The 20,665-nt window shown below is 62.7% G+C and overlaps 1 protein-coding gene across 6 annotated transcripts; it reads left to right on the top strand.

The window, feature by feature from the left end:
• The first annotated feature begins 5,059 nt into the window (after positions 1-5,059).
• Positions 5,060-16,203, top strand: CFAP410 (cilia and flagella associated protein 410). 6 transcript variants are annotated; one of them, XM_060151060.1, is made up of 8 exons: positions 5,060-5,218; positions 6,666-6,684; positions 8,055-8,101; positions 10,696-10,925; positions 11,895-12,063; positions 12,805-12,894; positions 12,962-13,052; positions 15,736-16,203. In XM_060151060.1, exons 1-8 carry the CDS (start codon positions 5,142-5,144, stop codon positions 15,865-15,867), a joined length of 855 nt encoding a protein of 284 aa, XP_060007043.1. In that variant the 5' UTR covers positions 5,060-5,141; the 3' UTR covers positions 15,868-16,203. The 6 variants fall into 6 exon arrangements, with proteins under 6 accessions (XP_060007043.1, XP_060007041.1, XP_060007044.1 ...); XM_060151058.1 differs by having other exon boundaries at positions 11,706-12,063; XM_060151061.1 differs by lacking the exon at positions 12,805-12,894 and having other exon boundaries at positions 12,959-13,052.
• Positions 16,204-20,665: the final 4,462 nt, after the last annotated feature.

Raw genomic sequence — 20,665 nt, 5'->3', positions numbered from 1 at the left:
TGGCCTGCAGGACTGCACGCTGCAGGGGGCACAGCCTTCCAGACATCACTGCTGCATCCTCAGAGCCCGCAAGTAGCAAGCGCTCAGTGAGTGGCCGCCACGGGACGTATTCTGCTACGAGGACGGCCACAACCCCGGACAGGCATCTCAGACCCTAGTTAACAGGCAAAGGAAGAGGAGACCCACCCGCGTCTGCAGCTGCTCGTCAGCAGCTGTGCCCATACTCTCACCCAGGGCTCCTTCCTTGATGCCCTCTGGCCCAAGAGCCATCATGACTAAAAGCACACTGAGGGGAAGTTAATATTTCATGAGACAGAAGTAACTGCAGGACCGTCCGATGGACAGGTGCAGACGGGCTGACTCTCGTTTCCAGGTACCCCAGGGCCTCTGTGGGAACATTGCTTAAGGTGAAGTATCTCATGAATCAGGCTTCTGACGAAACATATGTGCCCACATCGTTCCCTGTGGGGCTCTTTCCCTCCTAGAGACCAGCATGTCTCACCACATGTTTCACACTGCTGCAAGAGCAATTATGAAATGTCGTTTCCATAAAAATAAGAAGCAGGAACCGCAAAGTGCAAGAGCAGCGAGTACTGATCTCGACCGAGGGTTGTTTCCAGTTCAGATAAAGGAAATGCGGCGCAGAAGACTTTGTTACCGCGCGGACGTCATGCCCGAGATATAAAGCCCCCTGGTCTGGCAGCGAGAGAAAAACCACAATCACTGAAAAGATAGTGATCTAAGCGATTAGCGTGGCGAGCCCTGCTCATGAATAATACACAGGAGCAAAGAGAGGCCAGGCTGCAGGCTCCTTGGAGAAGAGCAGAGGAAGGAGGGGAGGGGCTGGGAGCTGGGAGCCAACACGGCCAGAGCCTAGGGCAGCTGCTGCAGACGTTTTCCCTACGGGGCCGGGTGGTTAATGGTTCAGGTTTTGCAGGCGACGGTCTCGGTTGGAACTACTCAACTCTGCCCTCGCAGCGAGAGAGCAGCCGATGGCAAAACATAAGCGGACGGGTCTGGCTGTGTGCCAATAAAACTTTATTTACACGAACAGGCACTGGCTGGATCTGGCCTGTTGGCTGGGGGGTGCTAGAGAGCGTCGTCTAGAGAGCGGACCAAGAGGAGTGGGCTTCATGCTGGGGGACAACCTCCATCACTTCATTTCTGAGGTCAAAGGATGAACTGCATTCCAGAAACGTCTAATCCAAAGGGACTGCCCATGGAAGTAAGTGGGCATGGTGGTGCTGCCCAGGAGGGTAGAGACCGTGGACACCCTCGTGGCTGTGTGCCCGCCCAGAAAGCTCTACCAGGTGGCCCATTCATTCTGCAGCGACAAGGATGAGAACGGAGATGGAAATGCCCCGGACAGTCAGGACACAGAATAAAATGAATAAACACAGGCCTCACTTCTCTTCCACAAGTCCATTCTGTGGTCTGCAGCCGAGTCTGTCCGTCCGGACTGCTCTCTGCGGCGGCCGGCATCACCGTCGGTGGATGAGGGCAGAGAGGCTTGATCGCTCGGCCGGTCCCCCCACCCTGCAGCTCCCGTCCCTTGCCAAGCAGCACGCTAACTCCCACGTCCGTTGGCAGTCCTCAAACCCAGTGTGGAAGGAAACCTTCTCACCCCCAGTGGGTGGGGAGGGAGCGGTGACTCGGGGACCTGCCAGAGCTGGCATCCGAAGGCCCCTGCAGACCCTGCATGCACGTTGGTCAGCCAGCCTCACCATGGGCAGACGCTGTCTAGGGGCTGGGGCTCTGGGGAAAAGAGGAGCCCAGACCCGCAGTCCAGGGGAAGAATGACATAAACCACCTCAGGGCGTGGAAAACATTGAGAGTTCAGCGCGGCAGGAGCTGGAGGTCACAGGGTCAGTGTCAGGCAAGCTGGGACAGCCTTTCTCAGCAGGGTGCATTGAGGAAGTGATCCACTTTCTAAGGAAGTGTGATGGATCGAACCAGAACAATCCGATGAAAGCCATTTGGGCCCAGGGAAGAGTAGGTGCAAAGGCCCCGAGGTGAACTCAAGTCGTGTGTTTGAGGACCACCAGGAAGGCCATCGTGGCCGTGGAGTGCGCCAGGGCAGTGGGGCACGAGATGAGGGCAGGGGCCAGGGGCCAGATCACGCAGGGTTTTCGTGCCCCTGATGTGGGTCCCCTGATCTGACGAGATGTTGTGGGACCCTGTGCTGGTGGATCAAACCACAGCGAGCCTTCAGACCCCGGTGCTTTCTGCCTGAGGCCCTGCGGGTGGGAAAGCTGAGGCCAGCCCCAGAACGTGTCCATCCTGCCCGAGTGCGTCACCGTCCCGTCTCTCCGAGGGATGGTACCGTGTGTGGCCTCCGTCTGGGCCACCATGGCCTTGCCCTGTCTGACTCACCAGCCAGCGCCGGGCTGGCTGAGGACAGAGGCTGATGGCCATCATCTGGCCGAGGCATTGCCCTCTCTGGCCGTCCAGCACCTCGTCCGTGGGCGGTGCCCGGTGGCCTCACTGCTGGGTATGAGGACCTCTGCACCGCGGCCCACCCCCAGTGTCTCTGCCAGACCTCCCGGTCCCCGATTCTCCCGTCTCTCTCCTTTCAGTCCCACCACCACCCAGAGGGTCAGGCCATTCCTGCCCACCTGTGAGTCCACGCGTGACCCAGAGTCAGTGCCCTTCCCACCCCAGAGTGGAGGAACAGGCGCTCCACGTGGTGGGCCTGCACTCCCGGGACCTCGTGCTCACCTACAGGTCTCGCTGCTGTGCTAAGGCTGCACGGCCGGTTCCTTGGGTTGTTCCTACAGCTGGTAACCGTGCGGCGTGAGGGATGTTGCCCCTGGACCAGGATGAGGCTTGCTCGCTGGTGGCTGGAAAAGCGGTGGATCCAGAGCTCCCTGACCCCTCCTAGTACCTACCGCATGGACCCACAGCGTGGGCAGTGAGCACCCACTGAGCCCCTCACGTCGCTCCCGTGGAGCTCGGGTCGGGTCGCTGACGCAAACGTGCCAGCCCCACGAGGAATAAACCGTCCTTTGTCTCCGACTCAGGAGCCGCGGTCTCCTGCCGGCACCCGCGAAGGAGTAACAGGCTGACTTACCCGCCTGCAAGTGGGATCAAACCAAAGCCCGGGCTGACACCCTGCTCGAAACTCTGCGTGTTGCGGGCATCAGCCTTCACCAGTCTTTCAGGGCCACCCGAGGGTGACATCCTGCAGCTCCCTGCAGTTTCCAGCCCCACACTGAGCCGGCCATCCCTCACCAGCTGATCAGAGGAGCCCCTGTGGGGCCACAGGCACTGGGACAACGGTGGAGGTCGCCTGGGGGTCTGGGCCACCTGTGCTCCAGCTAGCTGTGCCCTCGGCCCCACGCCCCTCGCACCCGGTTCCACTCACTCAAGATTGTTTCTGGGCCCATCCACCATACGGTAGGACCCAGGCATGGATGAGGGGGCTCAGGGCAAGAACTGACTGGTAGACCCCTCACAACACGGTGTGTCCCAGCAAAATACAGCACACAGGATGAAATACAGAAAACGCAGCAGCTGTTAAACTACTGTGGAGATGCTTTTCTGTTTTTAGAATTCTCTGTATTGCCTTTACAATAAAAATGGTGGGCTTGGATGGGATGGGAGATCCTATAGCAAAATTCCACTCCCCCCACTGAATTGCAACCCCTGGTCCTGCCAGGGGTCCCTCGTACATGCAGGTCCTTCACCACTCTCCAGGGCCCTGGGCTTCGGATGTGGCTGTGACACCCTGGGAAAGCAACCTCTGACCCCTGTGAAAGAAAAAATCATTCCGACACTTGTTAAAAGAGTAAGGAAGACTTTATTCAAGAATACTGCAATTAGAGAAGAGAGATTGCGCTCAACTCCGAGTTCAACAAGGAAAAGGGGGATTTACAGCCAAGGAGCGGTGAGGGGCCAGTGGATGGAAAGTTACTAAGAGACTTCAAGGGCAGGGGATCTTGCAAACTACAGGCCAAGAAGATTAGCTACCACTTGTGAGGGAGGGATGAGGCGCTTAATCAGATAATGAGGGCGATCAGAGATCAAGGGTGGGGGTCACCTAGCAGGATCTTTGCTGAGATTGGGCTGGGCAGGCCAAAGACTGGACCAGGGCCTAATGGGAAAGAGGTCCCAGAGGAGGCTGAGCTTGGTCTTGTCAATTCTAACGGGTCTGAGATCCCCGGTACCTGTCTTAATGTACTTTGCAGCCCAAGTAACCTTTGATTTCTAAAATGTGTAAGTACTGGCGAGGTCTCTGTTAGGGCTGGCCCGTACCTTTGGCACCTGCCGCCTTTCCTTAAATGCTGAGAGGGAGAGGATCAACGCAGCCCTGGGACTGTCCTGGAGTTCTCCTCTCAACACTTCAAATCTTTCTAATTCAGGGCAGTTACGAGACCATCACTTCTAATGCACAGGACTCGGGGCGGGGACTGGGGCCCGGGGTTGGGGTTCTGGGCGGGGGCTATGGCCAGGGGCTGTGGCCAGGGGATGGGGTTCGGGATTTGGGACTCGGGGCGGGGACTGGGGCCCGGGATTGGGGTTCGGGGCGGGGGCGGGGGCTGTGGCCAGGGGAGGGGGTTCGGGATTTGGGACTGGGGGCGGGGACTGGGGCCCGGGGTTGGGGTTCGGGGCGGGGGCGGGGGCTGTGGCCAGGGGATGGGGTTCGGGATTTGGGACTCGGGGCGGGGACTGGGGCCCGGGGTTGGTGTCCATGGTTCGGGGATCGGGGAGGGGGCTGGGGGCCGGGGGTTGGGATTCGGGACCCGACCGGCGTCCCGCGTCTGGCGGCAGTCTCCAACCTTGTCGCCTCAGACTCGCGCCAGAGTCGCGCCAGAATCGCGTCAGAGCCGGGGGTGGGGAGGGTAGAGGTGTCCCCCACAATGCGCATGCGCAGAACCGGGCGCGCGGCGCCAGGGACAGAGCGGAGCCGGCGAGGCGGAGCCAATGTGCGGCGGAACCAATGCGCGGAGCAGAGGCTCTGGCGGCCCCACTGCGCTCGCGCCGGCTCGCCCCCTCGCTGCCGGCCAATGGGCTCTCAGCACCCGCCCCTGACAACGCGGGCCCCGCCCCTTGGAGAAGCCCCGCGGCCTGGCGGACGGCCTCAGTGGCAGCTGGCGGTTTGAGAGCGGGGCCGGGTTGAGGCCTTCGGGCTGCCCGCCGTCATGAAGCTGACGCGGAAGATGGTCCTGTCCCGGGCCAAGGCCTCGGAGCTGCACAGTGTGCGGAAGCTCAACTGCTGGTGAGGCCCAGAGGCCGGCGGCCATCCCCGCGTGTCCTGCCCGCTGCCCGGCACCCCCTTCCCGGGACCCCCTCCCTGGGACAGGGCTGGGAAGAGCCGTCTAGGAATGGAGACCCCTGCCCAGCACCTCGGCCCTGGAGCGGGGACCCCAGCCCGCCCCCTCTGCTCTGGGGCGGGACCGAGAAGGGCCTGCGGAGGATGCAGAGGGGTTCAGGATGGAGGGGGGACACCTCTGGCCTCACCTTCCTGGCCCCTGTCCAGGCTGGTGTGCCCGGTCCCAGGGGCTCACAGCCTCTGGGAGGTGATGCCATAAGCTCAGGGGGCCTTTGGGGAAAGGTCGTTTCAGAATTTTCACTCCTGAGCAGTGGTATTTCACACACAGCTCCAAAGCAGCCCTCCTTGCTGGAAACGGTTGGAATTACCTTGAAGACTGTTCTTGGACTTCTAGGTAGTTTTAGTGGGCAGACGTTTCCCTCTGTGGACAGGTCTCATTTCTGACATTGCCAGCAGTCCCTGGGAGCCAGGCCTGCTGATGAGGTGGGAGAGCAAGGTGATTGACACCCTTGCTTGGGGAACGAAAGGAAACTGAGACTCTAAAGTGCTGCTTCAGTAAACATTTTTGTAATTGAGCTCCGGGGGGGTACGGAGAGGGGTTGTCCCCAGGGGACTTACTGTCCGGGAGGTGACAGGAAGAGATACAGGTGCAGGCTCAAAGGCAGGGTGGCCAGGCCTAGCTGAGCCGAGGAAGGACCAGAAGTACTTCTGAAACTCCGGAAAGGTCCGCACACGTTCACAGGGGGTTCAGAGCACGGCTCCACGCGCCCTGTACACTGGACAGTTCAGGTGGCGCTCAGCCAGAAGTAGAGCGTCCTCCCACTGGTGTCGGGCAGACTGGCTGCAGTGAGCTCTGCGTGTTCATTAAAAGCCTTTCTCTTTGCGCTGCACATCTGGTATTTTGGCCACGGCATCCCTGTCATTGTTTTCAATAATACGTGCCTTTGTTCTGCATGGGGCGGTCATTCTTCCCCTAAGCAGGGAGGCACAACAGCCCTATTCCAGGCTTTCTGAAGTGTGTTTCATAAGTCTCATGTTTAGCCTTTGAACTTGGCCCTTACAAAGACTCCCTTGTTTATGCACATTAGTGAGGGAATTACCCCTCAGTGCAGCAGCCTTGAGAATGAGTACCTCTTGGTGTCCTTCAAATGGGGCAACCTCTGCCGTGCCTTAGTCTGCGAAGGAGCCCACCAGTATCAAATAGTTTTGTCCAAAATCAACCAGGAAACGATTTTTGGCACCTTTGTCAGTTATCTGGGAAAGATTTCTTTTACTTTATCGTTAAAATCACAGACTCTTGAAATCTGTAGACGTTTGTCATTAATTTTCGTTTTTAATGTTTTAAATTCAACTTTAACAAAATAAAGGTGCGTATGTCTTTTTCTCTCCCCAGGGGCAGCCGCCTCACTGATGTAAGTATCATGCTGATCGTCTCCAGACAATTCCGGGTCCCCAGGAGGCTGGTTAAATTGACAGACGGCTCCCATTCGGTCCAGGCGACCGACCAGTACTTTGTTCCTTGAGCAGTTCTTGTAAGGCAGAACCACTCATGAAAAAAAAGTTCTACAGGACCCAAGTGCACTGTGGTGTTCCTGTACCCATCCCCCTGCAGGTGAAAGGCAGGCCTCACAGAGGAGCGGGCAGGTCCAGGGCACAGACCTGCTCCCACCCGGGGAAGAGCCCCAGTGGCTAGGGTGGTTGGCTTGAAGGAGCAGTGCACTCAGCCGGAGGTTCCTCGTATAGGTTCCTGGACTTCACGTCCCCGAGGAGTCCCTTCACTTCAGCTCCTCCCCTTGGTCAGATCCAGCTTCACGCCGACTCCCATGGCAGGAATAGATGGGGCCTGGGTGGGGGCAGAGCACGGAGCTGGGCCGCTGGGCCGAGCTGTATGTCCACGAATAGATTTCTGCCCCCGCCCGCCCGTTTCTGGGATGAATGTCTCCAGCTCGCACAGAGTGTGGGTGCTAGTCAGCGGGTTCTTACTGACTTCCGTTTTGTACCTTGAACCGTACCTTTTCTGAGAAACAAAGTTGGAGATGCTGTCGGGGCTGCCCAGAAGAGCCAGTTCCGCCTCATTCTGCGGCTGAAGTGCTGCCTATTCAGCAGCAAAAACAAACGAAGCCAAACACCACTGTCACAGAGAACCGATCCACCGCAGATGTGAAGCATTCTGACCAGACTGTGCGCTTGTTGACGGAGGGACCCCGTCTGGCCCGTGCGTGGGGTCTGGCGGGCACACAGATATTTGCAGCTTCACCGTTAATCAGCCTCACGGGTCAGGGAGCCTGCGTGGTCCATCCTGAGCCCCGCTGCTCTCTTCCACTCACTCAGTGTTAAGATGGTCTGAGATCCAGTTTCAAGCCTGTCTCCCTATTGGCACAGCTCTGTTGGCCAGAAGCGGCTTCTGTCCTTTCCCTGGATGTCAGGGGCAGCAAGAAGAAAGGTCCTCTGTCCATTCAGCTCCCCTTACTGGTGTCCTTTGAGGGCATCTAAAATTAGGAATGCTCCGTCTCGAGGACTGGCAGCATTTGGTAGTAAAGATGCTGTTTAAAGTCGTGGAGAGGGTGCCCGTTTCTCCATCAGGTAGAGGGGACATCTGGGCTGCAGAGGGGAGCGGGATGCAGAGCCCTGCGTGCTCCTGGGGCGAGGGAGGCTCCTCTGCTTAGGCCCTTGGTGTGGGGTGGACTGCAGCTCCAACTTGGTTCTCTTGGCGGCTGGAGAGGGGTGACGCCACAGGGCCAGTGCAGCGACTTTTGCAAAATCACATTCTTTTCCTTCCTAGATCTCCATATGCCGGGAAATGCCCAGCCTGGAAGTGATCACCCTCAGGTAGTAAATGCCGGCCCGCCCCACTCTTAAGTCACCAGGGCTGGAAGAGGAGGAGAATGTTCAGATCCCTCCTGCAGGCCCTTAGATAACCTGAAAATTCCCAACCAAGGTGTGGGAGGGCCGCTGCTGCAGGCCAGGCCCAGGCAGCACGAGGCCCTGGCTGCTCTGCAGCTCCGCCCCCCGTCCTGGAGGGCACCGGGCCTCCCCCTGAGCTCGCCCTGCCCATCCTGGGGTCAGTGGGTGCCGCCCTCCTAATGGTGAGCAGCTGCCCCAGGGTGACCACGTCTGCCCCAGTGCGCCAGCCTTTCCTGCCCTCCTGGTTCCATCACTGCCTGGAGCTCTGCCAGCTTCCCTGCATCACACGATCTGTCCTTGGTAATAGCTGACCTCTTCCAGAATCATTAGCGGTTTAACAAAGGAAACCTTGAAAGAACCAAATACTGTCTTTGGGGCTTCAGGCGCCTGGGGAGTTTGCAGGGTCAGGCGGAGGGAGGAACGCCCTCCAGCCCTGAGCTCTGTCCTGTCTGCTCTGGGCCCGGGAGGGAGCTGACCCTGCCAGATGCCGGGGTGGGTGCTTTCTGCAGGTCCCCACACCTAAAGCCTCAGCGAGATTTAAGCCCTGTAAGGAAGGCAGACTCCCTGTTTGGCAGCTCAGAGGTCGCAGGACTCGCCCTGCATGTGGGGTCGTAGGCCCTCGGTCCCGTGCAGATCCCGTCACTTACCTTCCTCGTCACGCAGCCGGCCATCCTGTTTGTCCCTCCCTAGCCCTCTGCTCGGCCTCCTCTGCGCCTTCCGAGGTCACCTGGTGGGTGCCGTGCCGCCCACCTTGTGCTCACGCACCCCCAGTCTCGACCCGACAGGCTCAGGCCAGCACCTTGCGGGACGAAGAAATGAATGAAGGAGTGGGCCCAGGACCGGTCTCCTGCCCGGGGCCCAGCTCGGGCCTGTGTGCCTTGGCTTCCCTGGCTGTAAGGCCCGTGGGATGGGGGTGAAGGCAGCAGCGGCCCCGGGGTGGGGTGGGGTGGAGGCAGGAGGAGCACGTGCAGTGGGGCACGTGGGGCGCCAGCCGTCCACTGTCACTCACCTGGTACGATGATCAGTGGAGCTGGGATTTGAGCCCATGCCCCAGAAGGCCCTACCTGACAAACAAGTGTTTACTTTCATTACCCAAAAGTAGCAGGAGACTTGCAGCGGGCTGCGGACTTAACCCCGGCGCTGCCGAGCGCTGTCTGAGGAATCTGGGGCAAGTTGCTGGGCCTCCCTCGTCGTGCAGCAGGGGTTCTCACCGCCGCGGCCGGGGGAGGACAGTGCCCAGGGCTGTCGCCGGGCTGTCTGGCCGCTTGAGCTGGCGGGACCCCCGCCGTGTGGGGGCTGCTGCTTGGATGCGGGTCGGCCGTCCTGTGAGATGAGTGCGTTTGGCTTTGGTCTCGGTGCCCACGGGCAGGAAGGCTTAGTCCATTCTGGCTGCTCTAGTGGGATTTTACAGACGTTGATTCCTCGCAGCTCTGAGGCCACAAGCCCGAGGTCAGGGTCTAGTGAGGGGCTGCCTCTGGGCTCACAGACGGCACCTTCGCCGTGTCCTCACCTGGCAGAAGGGCGGAGAGCTCTGTGGGGTCCTTTTATAAGGGCACTGACCCCGCTCACGGGGGCCCCACCTCCTAACACCACTGCACTGGGGGTCAGGATCCCAGCATCGGAATCTGGGGGACACGTTCGGTCTGTAGCAGCGGCAGCCTTGGTGGGCGAGGAGGGGCTCCAGGCCGCTGCAGGTTGAAGTTCTCGCTTCACCCCGTGGCCTGCACAGCTTCCCTGATGTGAGGATCCCAAAGCCTGGGTTTGCTCGTGGTGAGACGGCGTCAGCCTCATCCCGGCTGCCGGGCGAGGTGGTGCCGAGCACACCAGCAACCACGTTGACAAGTGAGTGTCGGGTGGGGCAGCAGCGGCCCTAAGGCAGGAGTTGGGACAGCCTGCCCGGCACAAATGCGGCGTCCAGCACAGGGTGGTCTAGACCGGTCTGGTGCGTCGGGCAGGGTCCCCTGCGGCCTGGGGCTCAGGGCGTGAGGTTGCCGGCTGCCCCCCTCGGGCTCAGCCGGCTGGTCCGACTGGGTGTGCAGGGGGTGATCCCGTCCCGTCAGCTCAAGCCTGTAGGTCTCTGCCAGGCGTCTGGCTGCTGTCCTGTCTCTGGGTCACTCATCATTTAAACCCGTGGCTGTTTCTTTGGTGAACCTGGGTTTGGAAGTTCAGTGCTCGGTTCTCGGTCACATGGGTTTTCCTGGCCGCTGCCAGCTCTGGGCTTGGTGTGTCCCGGGGAGGCCGCAGTCTCCTGTCCTGTAAGGGGGCTGAGACCTCCTACCCCCAAGGTTGACTCCTCGCGGCCTCAACAGAGCCGGGGCTGCCGCTCCCACCTTCAGCTGGAGGAGCTTCCCCCGCCCCCAGGGCTTTCTCCTGGGCCCGGGCCCTCCCTTGCACTTGACTAGCCACAGCCGGGTCTGACCTACTTCGAAGGCGAGGGCAGGTGGGCACTGGACCAGCAGTGCTCTCGTCTCCGTGGGGCGGGGGTGCCCCGGCGGGTACTGACAGCCATCTCCCTGCAGCGTCAACAGCATCTCCACCCTGGAGCCCGTGAGCCGCTGCCGGCAGCTGAGCGAGCTCTACCTGCGCAAGAACTGCATCTCCAGCCTGGCGGAGCTCTTCTACCTGAAGGGCCTCCCGTGCCTGCGTGTGCTGTGGCTGGCGGAGAACCCCTGCTGCGGCGCCTGCCCTCACCTCTACCGCATGACCGTCCTGCGCAACCTGCCTCACCTGCAGAAGCTGGACAACCAGGGTAGGTGCCCGCGGGCCGGGTCGCACGCGGGCAGGCTCCACCCCTCCCCTCTCGCAGGTGCCGGGGAGGCCGGCCTCCTCGGGGTGCCCCAGGTTGTGCCGACTGCCGCCCGGTGCGGCCCCTCGCGGAGTGCAGGAGCTCAGCTGAACCCGCACCGTTGTTTCTCGGTCCCGCCGTCGAAGCGCTGAGCTGCTGCTTCTCCTTTTTATGCTGCTAAGTACCCTCTGCTCCAAATGCTCACCCGCCTGCCCCGGGAGCGCGTGACGGTCTGGGTGGCCGGGCAGCGTCACTGCTGGTCGACAGGGTCCCAAGGTGGTGATGCTAGCAGGTGAGGGTGCTCCATCGGTCCTTGACCCCTCCCACCCCGGGTTGCCCTGCTGTTGGAGGGGTGGGGTGGGGGTTTGGGGGGCGCCTTCCTGCCGTTTCAACCCGCATCTCCTCCATCACGCACGAGGCGACGTGTGTGGGCCTTTCCTGCTCCTGCCTCTGGGGTTCCAGCTCGTGTCCAGGGCCAGGCCTTTTTCCTGTGAATCCCCTGGCGTTCTCTGTGCTGGTTCCTGACCCTTACATGCACGATTATTTTCTCCTAGGTGAATGACTTTAATATAAATAAGCTTCAGATAAACTGTCATGTGTGAGTGAAATAGAAGAAATATAGTGTGGTCTATTCCTTTTAAAAACCTGTCTTAGTTTAGGGTTTTTTATGAGTATCTATCTGCTTTTGGCAAATGCTGAAATTCAGATGCACAAGCAGTCATTGGCCATGTGTCGTTTCTCCAGCACCTCCAGGGCGGGATGCAATGGTGGGGGGCCCAGCCCTGCTCCCGGGTGCTGGCCGTCGGGGTGGACAGTCAGCCGCCTCATCCCCGAAGCAGGCCGTGCTGAGTGCCGAGGGGACGGCGGGGCCACGGCTCGCGGGGCTCGCTTGCGGTGAGGCCACTGATGCTTTCGCCCCCTCCCCCTCCCAAGCTGTGACGGAGGAGGAGGTGTCCCGAGCGCTGGTGGAGGGAGAGGAGGTCACGGCCCCCAGCAGACAGCACTCAGGGAATGGCCCGCCCGAGCTGTCCTACACCCTGAGCGCCGAGGACGCCGCCGCTGAGATGCCACGGGACCCACTGAGCCTCGGCGAGGAGAGCAGGTGTGGCCCGCGGGCCTGCCCGGTCCTCCCGCGCGCGGCTGCGCCTCTGGGGCTGGATGGGGTTGCGGGTGTTTGTTTCTGGGCTGGCTCTCAGGGGCCCCCAGCCTGGGGTCAGCCACGTGGCCAGGAGAAGGCCCAGGGCAGGGAGCTCGTGCGAGTGTGGGACCAGCCCTCCGCAGGGAGTGGTGGACTCAGGGCGGTGGGCTGGTGGGCATGCAGGGTCCCCTGGGCAGGAGGGAAGCCTCGTGTCCATGGCCGTGGCCGGCCGAGCCTCTGTGTGGCCTCAGGAGCCCCGGGGACGGCGGGGCGTGTGGGCTGAGGGAGGGCCCTCCCTCCCTGACCCACAGGGCACCTCAATTGAATGATTGTCACAGACGTTTGTGGGCAGAAACTGGACTTGGGGAACGTGGTGGAGACCACTGTTCACAGCGGGGCCCAGGCCGGGCGTCCGCTTACAGATGCGGCCCACGCGCCTTGCTGTCCCGCGGCGGGAGGGGGAGGGCACGTGGCCGGGGCTCATGCAGCATTTGTGCTAGTGCCCCACCCCCGGCCCTGGGGGGAGCGCCAGGAGCAGGGAGGTGACCCCAGGGGTCAGAGAAGTAGAGCTGCCCCGGCCCCCCCCGTCCACTGCTCCCCTGTCCACTGCTCCTGTCCCCCCAGAAGCGGAGTCCTGCAGTGGGGCTTTCCCTGCGGACAGGGTGGGGTCCACTTTTAGGAGCCTCTTCCTCGCTGTTCCCCGAGGCGCCGGACCCACAGATGTTGTGTGAACAGTGCCGGTGGGGCTCCGCGCCCCTCGGGCCTCACGCCCCGCTGTCCTCCCCCCGCCCCGCTGTCCTCCCCCCGCCCCGCTGTCCTCCCCCCGCCCCGCTGTCCTCCCCCCCCCCGCCCCCCCCAGCAGCACCCAGGGGCAGCTCGGCCTGAAGCGCCCTTCCCGGGACCAGTTTCCTTCCTTCTCGCAGAGGGCGGCCACAAGCGGTCGCAAGAACAGGGTGAGTGTGACGGAGGCTGCTCTGGCCGGAAGAGGCCCCGGAATGTGGAGATTGGGGGCTGGGGGTGGGGGGGCGGGGGCTGGAGACACCACAGGGACGCGCGAAGCCAGGCCCTAGAGGGTGGGAAGCCGACCACCTGGGTCCAGTGTCTGTGTCTCCATCTAAGCTGGTTGGGCGGGGCAGACGGGGGAGGGGCGCCTGAGTGCGCAGCGGGGGGGCCCCCCCCCCCGCGCCTGGGGCTGTGCCGAGGGTGGTCTGGGGGCGGGAAGGTTGCTGCCTGGGGAGAGGCCTCGCGCCTGCGGTTAGAAGCAGGGCCCCTCCTGGCCAGGGCGGCGGCAGCGTCCCTGTGCAGTGAGCAGGCGGCAGGCCCCATGGCCCCACGGGCATCCCTGTAAGTGCAGTGACCAGGCGGCAGCCCCATGGCCCCACAGGCATCCCTGTAAGTGCAGTGACCAGGCGGCGGGCCCCACAGGCATCCCTGTAAGTGCAGTGACCAGGCGGCAGCCCCCCCGGCCCCACAGGCATCCCTGTAAGTGCAGTGACCAGGCGGCGGGCCCACAGGCATCCCTGTAAGTGCAGTGACCAGGCGGTGGGCCCCACGGCCCCACAGGCATCCCTGTAAGTGCAGTGACCAGGCGGAAGGCCCCACAGGCATCCCTGTAAGTGCAGTGACCAGGCAGCAGGCCCCACAGGCACCCCTGTAAGTGCAGTGACCAGGCGGCAGCCCCACGGCCCCACAGGCATCCCTGTAAGTGCAGTGACCAGGCGGCAGGCCCCACAGGCACCCCTGTAAGTGCAGTGACCAGGCGGCAGCCCCACGGCCCCACAGGCATCCCTGTAAGTGCAGTGACCAGGCGGCAGGCCCCACAGGCACCCCTGTAAGTGCAGTGACCAGGCGGCAGCCCCACGGCCCCACAGGCATCCCTGTAAGTGCAGTGACCAGGCAGCAGGCCCCACAGGCACCCCTGTAAGTGCAGTGACCAGGCGGCAGCCCCACGGCCCCACAGGCACCCCTGATGGACCACGGCTTGTTGGCTGAGCAATAAGTAGGCCGTGTGGGCAGCTGAGTGACATCAGCGAGGACCCGGGTCCCTCCAAGTCCTCTTGTGTCACTCTGGCCTGTGCTTGGGCTCGTCCCGCGCTCACAGGGATGTCCTGCTCCAGGCTCGCGACCGGCAGAAGGGTGGGGCTGTTTCTTGCCGTGTGTCCTCTCACCAGTGCAGCATCTTCCCCACGTGCCCCCTGCCCCCCAGCAGGCTCGCTGTCGGTTCCCTGAGCTGGTCGTTGGCAGGGGAATGGGTCACCAGTCAGCTCAGCCCAGAGGGGACCTCGCCACCGGCTTACGTGGGAAGGGGAGCTGTCTGAACGAGGGTCTGTGGGGAGGCCCGTGACCCCCCAGCACCTGCTCCAGCCCCTGGCTCGGCCTGACCAGAGCTGTCAGGCGCTGTGACCTCCCTGTGGCATCATGAAGAGGGGCACCACAGTCCGAGCGGGGCTGCCCGAAGCCACGGGCTGGGCCTCTCTCATTCATGCAGTGGCCACTTGAAATGCATGCAGAGCTCACGGGAGGTACAGAAGTGGGTGGACTGAGGCCCCGCCCTTGGAAGTACCAGCCCCCAGGGCTGTGGACAGATGTGGCCGCAGGCTGAAGGCCGACCCACCCCGGCAGGCCACTGTCCCCTCGTGGCAACACTCTCCTCAGTGAGGTGGCCGCGTGGGGCAGCTCAGGGTCCCTGCACACACTTCCCACATGTTTTGGGAGGAGCCCGAGGCATGTACCGTCCCCAGTGGCAGGTCTGCCCAGCAGGTGGGCTAAGGCCTGAAGCTCCCCGCACCCTCACTCCCACTCCAGGGCCTCTGCAGCGCAGAGTGGACCAGAGATTGAAGACACTGGTTCAGCTCCGCGCCTGCCCTAAATGCAAACGAAAGACCATCAAACCTGCTCAAACAGGACACCTGCTCTGAAAGCAGAGAAGAGAAGGGGCCTGGCTCTGCCACCGAGGGTCCCGGCCAGGCTGGGTGTCCCTGTGGGCATCAAGCCCCCCACAAGCCTCTGAGTGCAAGGTGCCGGTGGCCAGGAAGACCTGGGGACACGGGGGAGGGCTGGTGAGATTTGAGGGCAGCAGGAGTCTTGGGGCGTTGCAGAGCCAGGGATCGGCACCCCAGGCATGAGCCCCTGAGCCACGTCCTCACGTGTCCACATGGGCCACACGCTCTGGCGTGCGGCTGTGCCTCAGCTCATCCCACAAGACGGATCGGCTCAAGTAGCCGCCTGTGCAAAATCCTTCCAGAATTTTCCTAGTAGAAATGGCAATGTTTCCCTGCTCAAATGCAGATGGAAACCAGGTGTAGCTATGTGGACACGGGTGCATCACACACTAAGCACGTGTGCGTTTGAGTGCGTGTTGCCGAGAGCCTGCGGCAGGCCTCTGCTCCATTGCCGCCCAGCCTCTCTGGGCCTCAGGGCTGTGAACAGGAGGTAAGTCAGTTTGTAGGAAGTCCCCGCCGGCGGTGAGTGCCACGCCCGTGCCACGACTGTGGCTTCCGTCCGCCGGAGTCTCCACCTGTTGCCTGCTGGGCCGCCCTCCTGCAGGCTATGCTCCCGCGATGTGCGCATGTGTCGCGGTGTGGGCGGCCCAGCCTCGCAGGCGTGATGCTCACCCAGTGACTCTCTGTGCCCCAGAACAACGTCCTGACCGCCGTCCTCCTGCTGCTGCGGGAACTAGACAGCGAGGGGCTGGAGGCCGTCCACCAGCGCGTGGTCAGCCGGCTCCAGGCCCTGCAGAAGCAGGAGCTGCAGGAGGCCATGGAGTGACTGTCAGCGGGGACCCCGAGCTGAAGTCCGGCGTCTTCCCGAGCACCTGGGAGGGTGGGGGTCACAGCTGCGGCCTCTGCTCGACCCCAGGCTGAGCCTCGGCGCACAGGGCTGCGTCCTTAGGAAGCCTCGCCCACCCAGGAAAGCCGAGCTTGCGCTGTGGATGGGCACCACCCGGGGCAGGAGGGGCTGGCTGGGCAGACCTGCCCCTGTGCCCTCTGCTGTGAGGGGCCGTAGCCAGATGCCCTCCTGTATGGCAGGGCCACCTCGACTTGCCTCTTCCTGAAGGTGGGCTTTGCAGCCGTCCTCCCTAATAAATATTTTTCCAAAGTCTGACCTGGAAGCAGATGTGTCCTGAATGACAGGCACGGCCTTGACATTCTTGTTAAAGGTAAGGGCAGTCGCTCGCGCATGTTTTCTCAGCCAGTTGTCTGACGCTGTCATGGGATGGATTTCTGTTGACCATAGAAGACTTCCAGAACGGTGGCAACCTTAGGGGTGGGCTGCCTGCCGCCTCCAGGGACGTTTTGTCTGCAGGGCACTGTGTCCCTTCTTGAGAGCCCCGCACGACACACAGGGTCTGTGCTGCCCGAGTGAGAAGACCTGGACAACAGGCCTGCCGCTTCTGTCCGGGGACCTGAAGCAGCCGCGTGGGAACGGACAGCCTTCTGGGAACGGCGTCTTATGTTCTCTTCCTTTGGGAAGAGTTGCAGGCCTTGCTGCGGTGACCAGGATGCGGGCGGTGACTCCACAGCCCTGGGGTCCTTCCTGGTGCCCCCAGTGCAAGGGGAGGAGGGTGCTCTCCGAGCTGTTAGGGGAGGTTCCTTCTTGCTGGGCTTGAAATGACAGGGACTGGTGTCCTGTTGGGACAGGAACGTCCACGTCCCTGTGGGAGCCGAGGGTATGTCAGGTTGCATGAGCGCCGCACAGACCCAAGGGGGACTGACCACAGCGTGTGCAAGACACCAGCCCGAAAGACCACCGGCTCCGGGAAGGTGAAGCCGCACTCGTGGTGCAACCGTCTCACGCTGGCCTCATGGGGGGCCGCGGGGAAGGCGGTGGTTCACCTTGGGGCCCCCCTGTACTTCTCAGGGCAGGGGGTGAGGTTTGGCCGCGGGAAGCGAGGACTCGCCACGCGGGGCCGTCTAGGACGGGTGGCCGTGGCCTGTGCATGTGCCTTCTCTCGTGTTACGGGACGTTGGATGTCTTCAATAAAGCCCCGTCCTGGTTAGAACAAGCTGTGTGTGCTCACGTTGCATTAACACCCTCCCTCTCCTCACCCGCGAGGCACAGCTCACACCCACTTCCCCTGCCCCACGATCTGGTTCGCCTAAGTCAGGGACCCTCGACTCAGACCCCGGTCGGGGTGAGCTGCCCGCCTCAGCCCCTTGACTCTTCAGCTCCCCCCGCATCCCACCTTCGCCACCCCCTAGTCAGAGCCTCCTGTCAGCTCACCGGCTCCCACTCCCGGCCACCTGCTCCCTCGGTGCCCGTCTGAAGCCCTCGATCTGGACCGAGGACGAAGCGCGTCCACCCCTGGCCTGGATCCCAGGCCGCCGGTCTTTCTGGGCACGTCATAGTCCCAGCTCTGAACTTCGCCCCAGGTAACCCTGAAGGTGGGGTTTCGGAGCAAAGCAGGTACTGGCATTACGGCCTGTGTGTTTGTCCTGTTGGCCCCCGTTTAAGGAGGAAAGGGCTGAGACCCCAGAGAACACATCGCTCGTCTGAAACGCTGGTCAGTGCAGCCAGAGGTGGGCCAGATGCACTGTGTGCTCCCCACAGAGCTGCTGCCCAGGAACGAGGGCGGTCACTCTGCATCTCGGACCCCACCACTGGGTCACCTGCGCTAGCAGCCCCTGTGCTGCACGCAGCGTCCAACACTCGTGGCAGGACAGGCCGAGATCTGGGTCCTGACCTGACGTGGGGCGCTGGGCCAGGCTGCAGCGCAGCCAGAGCCTCCCACGTGGAGGCGACACCCCGTCTCCCGGCCGCTGGGTGGGTGGGGACCCCGAGCGCCCCCCAGTTTGCTGAGCTGCAGACCCTCCTCCCTCAGCCCGCTCCCCCACCCCGCAGTGGGTCAGGAGGTGAGCCCCGAGTTCTGGGGAGGACACAGTGGGGGCGCCCTCTGATCGTGCTGACTGGGGGCAAGTTTCAGGAGGAGCGGGAGTGGAGAGGAGCCTTGCAGGGGCCGCTTACCCGCCCTGTCCTCGAGCCCAGGGCTGCCCTGTTTGCAGGAGGACGCTGGGGCTTCCCTCTGTTGGTTATATCCTCCGGGAAGCGTTCGTGGGGCCTCTGGGATGCTTGTGGGACCCCTTGTGGGATGCTCACGGGGCCCCCGTCAAACCAGTTGGGAAATTAGACAAGAAACAAGGGGTCCTGGCTGCCAGCATCCCCTGAGGACAGTGGTTCTCCAGGGCGCTGTGAATGGACACGGGCTCCCTTGTCTTCCCGGGGAGCCTGCGGTCCTGAGACGCCCCGCCAGGGTGTGGGAGCACCTGGGGACGCCGCGCGGGATGCCACCGTGGCGAGCATCGGATCTTCTCGGGCCGAGGAAGAGCGCTGGCCCGGCTAGGAGTGGATGCGAACAGTCGCCAGGCTGAGTGAGGCCAGCAGCGCTGCCAGTACGAGCTGTGCCTGCCCTGCGCTCCTGCGGCCGCTCAGCCAGCCAGGACGGCGTGGGCACGCGGGAGCCCGAGCTTGGTCTGTATCCTGCTGTCGCCGACCTGAGTGTCTTCATCCCTGTTCAACACGGGGCCTGGTCCCTGGGAAGTCGGCGTCTTTCTCCTCTTGCAGGGCTGTCACTTTTTGCTATTTCTACGTAAAGGGCACAGCTGCCCGTCACAGCCTCACATGAGGGAGGAGGGTGGCCACAGCTCGCCTGAGGGGCCCGACACGTGCCCTGCCCCCTCTGCAGGGACTGGTGGGCAGGGCAGGGCTGGACGAGACAAACCTATGAACCTTAGCCAGGCCAGGGGTGTAGCACCTGCGTAAACCCTTCCTCAGGATGACGACAAGTAGGCAAGCCAGTACGGTGTCACTGTACCGTCCCCACGTGCCCAATGGGCGGGACTGACGACAGGTGAGCACCTCACCAGGTGAGCACTCTGACAGGTGAGCAGCCCTGACAGGTGAGCGGCCCGACTCAACCATCAGACTGAGACAAACACACTGCATGTTGCCTTGATGTCCCCTGGCCGGACTGTCCAGGGTCTGGGACAGTGTCCGAGGGCCTCCCCCACCCCCCTGCATTTAGGTCCTCAGGGGAGGCCCCTCCCACAGTCCTGTCGTGAGTGCACCTGCGCAGGAGCCTCTGGGGTGGCCTTCGACGCTCTCCAGCACCTGCCGAGCCCCGCCACCGGCAGAATTACGGAGCAGGGCTCTAGTTGGACCTGCTGCACAGGCGTCTACTTTGGTGGACGCTCTCAAAGTTCCATCACCTCTGCAAGGCTGACTCGTGGGCTGTGTTCCCCGGAAAGCTCGCAGGAATTGCAGTGTTTGCCAGGGCCTAAAATTATAGTCTCCGCCTAGTGAGACAGAATGCAAGAACGCTGAGACAGGAAAACTATGCGTTTGTGGTCACCTGCGTCCCAGAGCCTGCCTGGCATCCTCCCCGGTGGGCACCAGGCTCAGGGAGGGGGCCATGGCCTCGGGGGAGCTGCCCTCCAGGACCGTCCTGGGCCTCGGGGGTGCTGCTAGGGTTGAGAGGGGCTCAGGGTTCAAGCCCTCCCCAGCCTGCTCAGTCGGGTGGCCCTAGACCAGTGGGGCTGAGGGGGGGTTGCAGGAATCGTGGGGATCCGGCTGCTTCCCAAGGCAGGGGGGTCATCACCCCTGCTCTCCAGACCACACCCCAGTGCGCAGCGGACCCCACCCGGCCCCTCCCAGAGCCCTGTCCTGGTCTCAGGGAGCTCGAGAGTGATGCCCGGTCCCCGGCTCACCCCGTTCCTGGGCCTGCAGCACCTTCCTTCCCCAGCCATGTCCCCTGAAACGCGCCCTTGGCCTCACACCCCACCCCCATCCCGTTCTGAGAAACTGTTGCACACATGCTTTCCTGCAGTTGAGGCCCAGTCTTGTTGTCTGTGGCGGGAGGCAGGATTCTGAGGTGGCCCCAGGTCCCAGCCCCCTGGCGTGTACACCCTACCAGATCCTCACCCCCAAATGGGGGGCCAGTCGTGAACGTGGATATATGGCCAAGGTGAAGGGGCTGCACAGCTGCAGTTAAGGCCCCTAATCAGGTGACTCTGAGTTAACAGAAGGCAGTGTCCTGGTGGGCCTGCCCTAATCCGGTGACCTCGGCGCCCCACCTCACCCCGCTCCAGGCATCCCCGGATCAGGGATAAGGAGGCCGTGGGCCTTCCCTCCCTGAGCTCAGAGACTAGGGGCAGCGGACACCCTCCTGCTGCCGCTGGGATTCTACCAACAGGCGGCTCAGAAGGGCCGAGGTCCAGCTGAGACCAAACCCGGCCGAACAGGGAGCCCCCTCTTGCTTGGGGAGCCCAGGCGCTGGCTGAGAGGAGGAAGGGGGGCGACAGGGAGGGAGAAGCAGGGCAGGGACTGGGCCCGGACACCTTGGCCCTTCTGCAGCTGCCGCAGCCTCTGCCTGGGCCTCCCAGCTGCTGGACAGGCGGCCGGTGGCGCCGCGGACGTCCTTCCAGCCTGGCAGGCAGCCTCCTGTGTGCCGCGCGTGGGACGCCCTGGGGAGGGCTGAGTGCCCGGAAGGCAGGCGGCAGCCCTGGAGGGCGCGTCGGAGGCCAGCACGGGGCCAGGTCCTTCACGGCTGCTGAGGCATCCGCAAACAATG

The sequence above is a fragment of the Lagenorhynchus albirostris genome, chromosome 5, assembly GCF_949774975.1.
Source record: "Lagenorhynchus albirostris chromosome 5, mLagAlb1.1, whole genome shotgun sequence".
NCBI lineage: Eukaryota > Metazoa > Chordata > Mammalia > Artiodactyla > Delphinidae > Lagenorhynchus > Lagenorhynchus albirostris.
This window is presented reverse-complemented; position numbering and strand designations above follow the sequence as displayed.